We start from the raw sequence: 12119 nt of genomic DNA, 5'->3' as shown, positions 1-12119 counted from the left end.
ATAATTTGGATAATACTCCAACTGAATCCGAAGATTATAATTTGAGGCTCAACCTTGTAATGATTACCTACCGTGTCTATTCCTACAAGGAACATGTCCAGAGCAAGAATGCAGGCAAACTTGGGATTATCCGGATGTAATGCGAGTACCCGTTGTAATAAAGATGATTGATGATTACATTCTAAACTATCCTGAGCTTGAAGTCGCTTCAGGGTTTCTACAATGTGTTTCATGGTGATTCTGAAACAGATGAACAGGAAGACAACAATGAACTTGCTTCATCTGTGTAAAGATGAACAGGAAGACAACAATGAACTTGCTTCATCTGTGTAAAGATGAACAGGAAGACAACAATGAACTTGCTTCATCTGTGTAAAGATGAACAGGAAGACAACAATGAACTTGCTTCATCTGTGTAAAGATGAACAGGAAGACAACAATGAACTTGCTTCATCTGTGTAAAGATGAACAGGAAGACAACAATGAACTTGCTTCATCTGTGTAAAGATGAACAGGAAGACAACAATGAACTTGCTTCATCTGTGTAAAGATGAACAGGAAGACAACAATGAACTTGCTTCATCTGTGTAAAGCTGAACAGGAAGACAACAATGAACTTGCTTCATCTGTGTAAAGATGAACAGGAAGACAACGATGAACTTGCTTCATCTGTGTAAAGCTGAACAGGAAGACAACAATGAACTTGCTTCATCTGTGTAAAGATGAACAGGAAGACAACAATGAACTTGCTTCATCTGTGTAAAGATGAACAGGAAGACAACAATGAACTTGCTTCATCTGTGTAAAGATGAACAGGAAGACAACAATGAACTTGCTTCATCTGTGTAAAGATGAACAGGAAGACAACAATGAACTTGCTTCATCTGTGTAAAGATGAACAGGAAGACAACAATGAACTTGCTTCATCTGTGTAAAGATGAACAGGAAGACAACAATGAACTTGCTTCATCTGTGTAAAGATGAACAGGAAGACAACAATGAACTTGCTTCATCTGTGTAAAGATGAACAGGAAGACAACGATGAACTTGCTTCATCTGTGTAAAGCTGAACAGGAAGACAACAATGAACTTGCTTCATCTGTGTAAAGATGAACAGGAAGACAACAATGAACTTGCTTCATCTGTGTAAAGATGAACAGGAAGACAACAATGAACTTGCTTCATCTGTGTAAAGATGAACAGGAAGACAACAATGAACTTGCTTCATCTGTGTAAAGATGAACAGGAAGACAACAATGAACTTGCTTCATCTGTGTAAAGATGAACAGGAAGACAACAATGAACTTGCTTCATCTGTGTAAAGATGAACAGGAAGACAACAATGAACTTGCTTCATCTGTGTAAAGATGAACAGGAAGACAACAATGAACTTGCTTCATCTGTGTAAAGATGAACAGGAAGACAACGATGAACTTGCTTCATCTGTGTAAAGCTGAACAGGAAGACAACAATGAACTTGCTTCATCTGTGTAAAGATGAACAGGAAGACAACAATGAACTTGCTTCATCTGTGTAAAGATGAACAGGAAGACAACAATGAACTTGCTTCATCTGTGTAAAGATGAACAGGAAGACAACAATGAACTTGCTTCATCTGTGTAAAGATGAACAGGAAGACAACAATGAACTTGCTTCATCTGTGTAAAGATGAACAGGAAGACAACAATGAACTTGCTTCATCTGTGTAAAGATGAACAGGAAGACAACAATGAACTTGCTTCATCTGTGTAAAGATGAACAGGAAGACAACAATGAACTTGCTTCATCTGTGTAAAGATGAACAGGAAGACAACGATGAACTTGCTTCATCTGTGTAAAGCTGAACAGGAAGACAACAATGAACTTGCTTCATCTGTGTAAAGATGAACAGGAAGACAACAATGAACTTGCTTCATCTGTGTAAAGATGAACAGGAAGACAACAATGAACTTGCTTCATCTGTGTAAAGATGAACAGGAAGACAACAATGAACTTGCTTCATCTGTGTAAAGATGAACAGGAAGACAACAATGAACTTGCTTCATCTGTGTAAAGATGAACAGGAAGACAACAATGAACTTGCTTCATCTGTGTAAAGATGAACAGGAAGACAACAATGAACTTGCTTCATCTGTGTAAAGATGAACAGGAAGACAACAATGAACTTGCTTCATCTGTGTAAAGATGAACAGGAAGACAACGATGAACTTGCTTCATCTGTGTAAAGCTGAACAGGAAGACAACAATGAACTTGCTTCATCTGTGTAAAGATGAACAGGAAGACAACAATGAACTTGCTTCATCTGTGTAAAGATGAACAGGAAGACAACAATGAACTTGCTTCATCTGTGTAAAGATGAACAGGAAGACAACAATGAACTTGCTTCATCTGTGTAAAGATGAACAGGAAGACAACAATGAACTTGCTTCATCTGTGTAAAGATGAACAGGAAGACAACAATGAACTTGCTTCATCTGTGTAAAGATGAACAGGAAGACAACAATGAACTTGCTTCATCTGTGTAAAGATGAACAGGAAGACAACAATGAACTTGCTTCATCTGTGTAAAGATGAACAGGAAGACAACGATGAACTTGCTTCATCTGTGTAAAGCTGAACAGGAAGACAACAATGAACTTGCTTCATCTGTGTAAAGATGAACAGGAAGACAACAATGAACTTGCTTCATCTGTGTAAAGATGAACAGGAAGACAACAATGAACTTGCTTCATCTGTGTAAAGATGAACAGGAAGACAACAATGAACTTGCTTCATCTGTGTAAAGATGAACAGGAAGACAACAATGAACTTGCTTCATCTGTGTAAAGATGAACAGGAAGACAACAATGAACTTGCTTCATCTGTGTAAAGATGAACAGGAAGACAACAATGAACTTGCTTCATCTGTGTAAAGATGAACAGGAAGACAACAATGAACTTGCTTCATCTGTGTAAAGATGAACAGGAAGACAACGATGAACTTGCTTCATCTGTGTAAAGCTGAACAGGAAGACAACAATGAACTTGCTTCATCTGTGTAAAGATGAACAGGAAGACAACAATGAACTTGCTTCATCTGTGTAAAGATGAACAGGAAGACAACAATGAACTTGCTTCATCTGTGTAAAGATGAACAGGAAGACAACAATGAACTTGCTTCATCTGTGTAAAGATGAACAGGAAGACAACAATGAACTTGCTTCATCTGTGTAAAGATGAACAGGAAGACAACAATGAACTTGCTTCATCTGTGTAAAGATGAACAGGAAGACAACAATGAACTTGCTTCATCTGTGTAAAGATGAACAGGAAGACAACAATGAACTTGCTTCATCTGTGTAAAGATGAACAGGAAGACAACGATGAACTTGCTTCATCTGTGTAAAGCTGAACAGGAAGACAACAATGAACTTGCTTCATCTGTGTAAAGATGAACAGGAAGACAACAATGAACTTGCTTCATCTGTGTAAAGATGAACAGGAAGACAACAATGAACTTGCTTCATCTGTGTAAAGATGAACAGGAAGACAACAATGAACTTGCTTCATCTGTGTAAAGATGAACAGGAAGACAACAATGAACTTGCTTCATCTGTGTAAAGATGAACAGGAAGACAACAATGAACTTGCTTCATCTGTGTAAAGATGAACAGGAAGACAACAATGAACTTGCTTCATCTGTGTAAAGATGAACAGGAAGACAACAATGAACTTGCTTCATCTGTGTAAAGATGAACAGGAAGACAACGATGAACTTGCTTCATCTGTGTAAAGCTGAACAGGAAGACAACAATGAACTTGCTTCATCTGTGTAAAGATGAACAGGAAGACAACAATGAACTTGCTTCATCTGTGTAAAGATGAACAGGAAGACAACAATGAACTTGCTTCATCTGTGTAAAGATGAACAGGAAGACAACAATGAACTTGCTTCATCTGTGTAAAGATGAACAGGAAGACAACAATGAACTTGCTTCATCTGTGTAAAGATGAACAGGAAGACAACAATGAACTTGCTTCATCTGTGTAAAGATGAACAGGAAGACAACAATGAACTTGCTTCATCTGTGTAAAGATGAACAGGAAGACAACAATGAACTTGCTTCATCTGTGTAAAGATGAACAGGAAGACAACGATGAACTTGCTTCATCTGTGTAAAGCTGAACAGGAAGACAACAATGAACTTGCTTCATCTGTGTAAAGATGAACAGGAAGACAACAATGAACTTGCTTCATCTGTGTAAAGATGAACAGGAAGACAACAATGAACTTGCTTCATCTGTGTAAAGATGAACAGGAAGACAACAATGAACTTGCTTCATCTGTGTAAAGATGAACAGGAAGACAACAATGAACTTGCTTCATCTGTGTAAAGATGAACAGGAAGACAACAATGAACTTGCTTCATCTGTGTAAAGATGAACAGGAAGACAACAATGAACTTGCTTCATCTGTGTAAAGATGAACAGGAAGACAACAATGAACTTGCTTCATCTGTGTAAAGATGAACAGGAAGACAACGATGAACTTGCTTCATCTGTGTAAAGCTGAACAGGAAGACAACAATGAACTTGCTTCATCTGTGTAAAGATGAACAGGAAGACAACAATGAACTTGCTTCATCTGTGTAAAGATGAACAGGAAGACAACAATGAACTTGCTTCATCTGTGTAAAGATGAACAGGAAGACAACAATGAACTTGCTTCATCTGTGTAAAGATGAACAGGAAGACAACAATGAACTTGCTTCATCTGTGTAAAGATGAACAGGAAGACAACAATGAACTTGCTTCATCTGTGTAAAGATGAACAGGAAGACAACAATGAACTTGCTTCATCTGTGTAAAGATGAACAGGAAGACAACAATGAACTTGCTTCATCTGTGTAAAGATGAACAGGAAGACAACGATGAACTTGCTTCATCTGTGTAAAGCTGAACAGGAAGACAACAATGAACTTGCTTCATCTGTGTAAAGATGAACAGGAAGACAACAATGAACTTGCTTCATCTGTGTAAAGATGAACAGGAAGACAACAATGAACTTGCTTCATCTGTGTAAAGATGAACAGGAAGACAACAATGAACTTGCTTCATCTGTGTAAAGATGAACAGGAAGACAACAATGAACTTGCTTCATCTGTGTAAAGATGAACAGGAAGACAACAATGAACTTGCTTCATCTGTGTAAAGATGAACAGGAAGACAACAATGAACTTGCTTCATCTGTGTAAAGATGAACAGGAAGACAACAATGAACTTGCTTCATCTGTGTAAAGATGAACAGGAAGACAACGATGAACTTGCTTCATCTGTGTAAAGCTGAACAGGAAGACAACAATGAACTTGCTTCATCTGTGTAAAGATGAACAGGAAGACAACAATGAACTTGCTTCATCTGTGTAAAGATGAACAGGAAGACAACAATGAACTTGCTTCATCTGTGTAAAGATGAACAGGAAGACAACAATGAACTTGCTTCATCTGTGTAAAGATGAACAGGAAGACAACAATGAACTTGCTTCATCTGTGTAAAGATGAACAGGAAGACAACAATGAACTTGCTTCATCTGTGTAAAGATGAACAGGAAGACAACAATGAACTTGCTTCATCTGTGTAAAGATGAACAGGAAGACAACAATGAACTTGCTTCATCTGTGTAAAGATGAACAGGAAGACAACGATGAACTTGCTTCATCTGTGTAAAGCTGAACAGGAAGACAACAATGAACTTGCTTCATCTGTGTAAAGATGAACAGGAAGACAACAATGAACTTGCTTCATCTGTGTAAAGATGAACAGGAAGACAACAATGAACTTGCTTCATCTGTGTAAAGATGAACAGGAAGACAACAATGAACTTGCTTCATCTGTGTAAAGATGAACAGGAAGACAACAATGAACTTGCTTCATCTGTGTAAAGATGAACAGGAAGACAACAATGAACTTGCTTCATCTGTGTAAAGATGAACAGGAAGACAACAATGAACTTGCTTCATCTGTGTAAAGATGAACAGGAAGACAACAATGAACTTGCTTCATCTGTGTAAAGATGAACAGGAAGACAACGATGAACTTGCTTCATCTGTGTAAAGCTGAACAGGAAGACAACAATGAACTTGCTTCATCTGTGTAAAGATGAACAGGAAGACAACAATGAACTTGCTTCATCTGTGTAAAGATGAACAGGAAGACAACAATGAACTTGCTTCATCTGTGTAAAGATGAACAGGAAGACAACAATGAACTTGCTTCATCTGTGTAAAGATGAACAGGAAGACAACAATGAACTTGCTTCATCTGTGTAAAGATGAACAGGAAGACAACAATGAACTTGCTTCATCTGTGTAAAGATGAACAGGAAGACAACAATGAACTTGCTTCATCTGTGTAAAGATGAACAGGAAGACAACAATGAACTTGCTTCATCTGTGTAAAGATGAACAGGAAGACAACGATGAACTTGCTTCATCTGTGTAAAGCTGAACAGGAAGACAACAATGAACTTGCTTCATCTGTGTAAAGATGAACAGGAAGACAACAATGAACTTGCTTCATCTGTGTAAAGATGAACAGGAAGACAACAATGAACTTGCTTCATCTGTGTAAAGATGAACAGGAAGACAACAATGAACTTGCTTCATCTGTGTAAAGATGAACAGGAAGACAACAATGAACTTGCTTCATCTGTGTAAAGATGAACAGGAAGACAACAATGAACTTGCTTCATCTGTGTAAAGATGAACAGGAAGACAACAATGAACTTGCTTCATCTGTGTAAAGATGAACAGGAAGACAACAATGAACTTGCTTCATCTGTGTAAAGATGAACAGGAAGACAACGATGAACTTGCTTCATCTGTGTAAAGCTGAACAGGAAGACAACAATGAACTTGCTTCATCTGTGTAAAGATGAACAGGAAGACAACAATGAACTTGCTTCATCTGTGTAAAGATGAACAGGAAGACAACAATGAACTTGCTTCATCTGTGTAAAGATGAACAGGAAGACAACAATGAACTTGCTTCATCTGTGTAAAGATGAACAGGAAGACAACAATGAACTTGCTTCATCTGTGTAAAGATGAACAGGAAGACAACAATGAACTTGCTTCATCTGTGTAAAGATGAACAGGAAGACAACAATGAACTTGCTTCATCTGTGTAAAGATGAACAGGAAGACAACAATGAACTTGCTTCATCTGTGTAAAGATGAACAGGAAGACAACGATGAACTTGCTTCATCTGTGTAAAGCTGAACAGGAAGACAACAATGAACTTGCTTCATCTGTGTAAAGATGAACAGGAAGACAACAATGAACTTGCTTCATCTGTGTAAAGATGAACAGGAAGACAACAATGAACTTGCTTCATCTGTGTAAAGATGAACAGGAAGACAACAATGAACTTGCTTCATCTGTGTAAAGATGAACAGGAAGACAACAATGAACTTGCTTCATCTGTGTAAAGATGAACAGGAAGACAACAATGAACTTGCTTCATCTGTGTAAAGATGAACAGGAAGACAACAATGAACTTGCTTCATCTGTGTAAAGATGAACAGGAAGACAACAATGAACTTGCTTCATCTGTGTAAAGATGAACAGGAAGACAACGATGAACTTGCTTCATCTGTGTAAAGCTGAACAGGAAGACAACAATGAACTTGCTTCATCTGTGTAAAGATGAACAGGAAGACAACAATGAACTTGCTTCATCTGTGTAAAGATGAACAGGAAGACAACAATGAACTTGCTTCATCTGTGTAAAGATGAACAGGAAGACAACAATGAACTTGCTTCATCTGTGTAAAGATGAACAGGAAGACAACAATGAACTTGCTTCATCTGTGTAAAGATGAACAGGAAGACAACAATGAACTTGCTTCATCTGTGTAAAGATGAACAGGAAGACAACAATGAACTTGCTTCATCTGTGTAAAGATGAACAGGAAGACAACAATGAACTTGCTTCATCTGTGTAAAGATGAACAGGAAGACAACGATGAACTTGCTTCATCTGTGTAAAGCTGAACAGGAAGACAACAATGAACTTGCTTCATCTGTGTAAAGATGAACAGGAAGACAACAATGAACTTGCTTCATCTGTGTAAAGATGAACAGGAAGACAACAATGAACTTGCTTCATCTGTGTAAAGATGAACAGGAAGACAACAATGAACTTGCTTCATCTGTGTAAAGATGAACAGGAAGACAACAATGAACTTGCTTCATCTGTGTAAAGATGAACAGGAAGACAACAATGAACTTGCTTCATCTGTGTAAAGATGAACAGGAAGACAACAATGAACTTGCTTCATCTGTGTAAAGATGAACAGGAAGACAACAATGAACTTGCTTCATCTGTGTAAAGATGAACAGGAAGACAACGATGAACTTGCTTCATCTGTGTAAAGCTGAACAGGAAGACAACAATGAACTTAGGAAGCCATCCAGTCTACCGAACAAGATTATTCATTCATGATTTTTGGAAACAATCCTGTACAAAACATCAATGGTAAGTGGTTAAAGTGTAGTAGTTTCCGTTGCTAGTGTTGCTACTTACCAATCGTATGTACCTATTTGCTCCTCTCAGTTCTTGGTTCAGAAAAATTCTGGACATTCAAAGGGGCGATTGCTTGAGCATCATGAGCACTTTAGCCTCTGGCCGTGGTTATGAACAGGGCCATCGTAGGCCATCGTCGGCCTTTTTGCGTGTAAAGTTGGCGGGAAATTCGGATTTTTGATTTTTTTTCCGCAACTTGTACAATCTGAATTCATTTTTTACTTTTTATCTTTAGTTTGCTCGTTTATATTATACTTTTCATTTATATTAGCTATTAAAAACAAGCAAATTACAAAGCAAACAAAAATAAATATAAAATGAATTTTAAAAATTGCCGCCGGGACAGCTATCTCACGTCGTACGAGCTCATCTCAGCCCTGTTCATAACCACGGCCTGAATAAACCAGAACTCACGTCACGTCGTCTGAATCCAGCTTCAGAACTCGAAATAGCTAGGTACATACAATAGTACATAGGTACTCTAAATCGCAAAAACCAACGTATTGTCATAACTAGAGCCCGGACTTTTGCATATTGCATATTTGCATATGCAATTGCATATTTTGACAATTTTTAGGGATTTTGCATATTTAAGCATTTCGAGGATTTTTGAGGAAATGAGTGAAACATTTGAGATACTGAACACTTTGGAGAGTGCTCAAGCGTCAAGCGTCCCTCCCTCGGAACCTACCTGAGAAGCTCAGGCTCAGGAACAAGTTGAAACAAGTAAACACTTTGGAGAGTGCTCAAGCGTCAAGCGTCCCTCCCTCGGAACCTACCTGAGAAGCTCAGGCTCAGGAACAAGTTGAAACAAGTAACAGAGAAAAATCCTGGACTAGAATTCCTGAAGCAAGGTAATAGTTACATTAACGGAAAGGGAAAAGAGTTACCAGATGGTTTGAGCTTTTCCCCAGCACTCTTCAAGTTCTGTCCCCTGACATATGTTGATGTAGAAAGGTCTTTTTCTCACTACAAACTTATTTTGAGTGACAGACGACACTCATTGGTCCCATCTCATTTGGAACAAAACCTTTTCACAAAACCAAGTAGTGAGTAGGTAGGTACTTAGGTAGAACATGAAAAACTCTTGTAGGTAATTCTTGCCAAACTTTTTAATTTTGTTAACATTTTGTTTTGTTTATTCATGAACTTGCGTGATTCTGAAACAGATGAACAGGAAGACAACAATGAACTTGCTTCATCTGTGTAAAGATGAACAGGAAGACAACGATACAACGATGAACTTGCTTCATCTGTGTAAAGCTGAACAGGAAGACAACAATGAGCTTGCTTCATCTGTGTAAAGATGAACAAAATCAGACAACTTTTCTAGATGGTACGACCTAATTAAATGGCAATTTAGTTTGTTAACTAATCCTCATACAGATCAAAATAATATATATTATAGTGTTAACCTGTTAACCCAAAGTTAACCTATGAGAGCAATATAATATTAAATATTTTTCCAAAGCATGCTCACTCTCGTAATGTATCCAAGGCCCAAATGTATTGTTTCCACGTTGGTGTGCTGAATAATTTCCAGAACGGTACTTTGAGTTCCAGTATAACCACGTTTCTGAAGAATGTGTTGACAGCATCAATAAGGACTTGAGTTTCAGTCTGAACTACATCTTTATCCAAACATCCTAGTCGGATGTCGAGAGCAACTCGCGCGATTGCTGAAATCATGCCAAAAGAGAAAAAGGTTTCAAAATGGGAAAAAAAAAACGGGGTTTTGTTTCTGTGAATGTAGAGATTAATGTGAGAACACGGATTCCACAAATTGATAGAATTGAGAGGTCGTTCAAATACAATTCATACCTTAACCTTAAACCAAAAGCATGGGCGTAGGAAGGTGGGGGTTGCAGCTGCCCACCCTAGAAAAATTCAAGAAGTATGCAACCTTGAAAGGGCCATAACACAAGAAGACTAAAAAAAAGCTAAAAATTTTAGTTTTAGAGGGACAAATTCAAAGTGACATCAAAAAAAAAAAAAAAAACTCCATGGTACCCCATGCCTGTACACCATGGGTCATTACAATTTGTGAAAGTTGCAACTCTATAAATAGTGAATAGAATATAACCAAAATCTAGTATTTGTCTGTCATTTTATAGCCATTCCACAAAAAAAGAGAGAGATATTAGTGAAAAACCAAGCATTTAGTTTTTACCCTGGCCCATGGTGACCCATCAGTTTTGATCCATGGATACCCAACACCTCATTAAAAAAATAATAATAATTAATATCTGTAAAAATAATAATGCAATGTTACTTTCCTCTCCTGTACAGTGTCTCCAAACACAATTAAATGCCTCAGAAAAAAACCATATGCAAATTACTGCTGATTTGTTGAATTATGTTAAATAAAAAAGAAATTGCACCATCAAAATGATTAAGTTCGCAGCAGTCATTGGGTCAATTCACATTAGTGATGGGCCGAGTGAATGATTTTATTCGAGTGGACTCGAGTTTGACTTCACTCGAGTGCACTCGATTATTATTTTGTTCCACTCGAGTGGAAAAACTATTCATTGGGTTTTCTGACCCGAGTTCACTCGCGCACTCGCCACATATTATTGCAGCATGCAGTTTCTATTCGAGTACAAATCTATTCGTCAGAAAAACTATTCGTTTAACGAGTTGAATGATTCACTACCCCCCTCTCCCCTCTTGCCTCTTACTAGATGATGATGCAAGAAAGAGAACTGAAGAGGGGGAGGGGTATAGTGGTATACCCGTATGCCGAGAGTTTCCGAACGAAAACCCGAATATCAGCGACTCGCTCGCCTACTCGACTCTCGAGTGAGAAATCGGCGCGGTGTAATTTCCAATATTCAACTCGATTAATTTCCACTCGAGTTACAACTCGAGTTGGAAAATAATCGAGTAGAAAATAATCGAGTTGAAAAATCTCACTCGAGTCCCATCACTAGGATGAATTAAGATCTCTGCTTGAAATAACATCAATATTCTCGAGTGATATTGAAATGAAATTCGGCATAGAGAAATGTGCTACTTTGGAAGTGAAAAGGGGGAAAATACATGATCAAGAAAATATCAATCTAACCTCAACACCAATGGTATTACCAACCCTTGATCAAAGTACAAATGAAATGTACAAATATCTTGGTGTGAAACAAGCACTGGTATTCAACAAGTCAGAAGCAAAAGACAGTGTGATTAATACGTACACAACGAGATTGAAGAAAATTCTTGCTACGAGTTTGAATGGTGCCAATAAGATCAAAGGCATTAATACATGGTGTGTTCCTATCCTAACAAACTCATTTGGTGTTCTACCTTGGACACAAACGGATTTGCAAGAGTTAGATCGCAAGACCAGAGTGATGATGACACAGTTCAGAATGCATCACCCTAAAGCATGTACTGAACGATTGTATTTATCAAGAAAAAATGGTGGTCAAGGTCTAATAAACTTGGAAAGATTAGGAAATAGAGAAGTAAAGAACTTGAAAGCGTATTTCTTCAAGAAGAAAGATTCATCCCCTCTCCATCACATAATCATTGATGCTGATGACAAATATTCTTCA

The 12119-nt window shown here is 37.8% G+C and overlaps 1 protein-coding gene and 1 long non-coding RNA gene across 2 annotated transcripts; both read right to left on the bottom strand.

Annotated features, from left to right (window-relative positions):
* Positions 1–71: 71 nt before the first annotated feature.
* On the bottom strand, positions 72–10748 carry LOC103522289 (probable cytochrome P450 301a1, mitochondrial; the record flags this gene model as incomplete). Its single annotated transcript, XM_008487394.1, has 3 exons — positions 10739–10748; positions 10049–10247; positions 72–240 (listed from the first exon to the last, which is right to left on the bottom strand). Coding segments are annotated over exons 1-3 (378 nt in total), but the record flags the coding sequence as incomplete, so codon positions are not given.
* On the bottom strand, positions 9087–9433 carry LOC113472735. Its single transcript, XR_003394930.1, has 2 exons — positions 9348–9433; positions 9087–9259 (listed from the first exon to the last, which is right to left on the bottom strand). It is a non-coding gene; the product is annotated as an uncharacterized LOC113472735 (long non-coding RNA).
* Positions 10749–12119: the final 1371 nt, after the last annotated feature.

Source organism: Diaphorina citri, unplaced genomic scaffold (genome assembly GCF_000475195.1).
Source record: "Diaphorina citri unplaced genomic scaffold, Diaci psyllid genome assembly version 1.1 scaffold7799, whole genome shotgun sequence".
Classification (NCBI taxonomy): Eukaryota; Metazoa; Arthropoda; class Insecta; order Hemiptera; family Psyllidae; genus Diaphorina; species Diaphorina citri.
The sequence above is the reverse complement of the archived record's forward strand: the minus strand, read 5'-3'. Positions and strand labels throughout refer to the sequence as shown.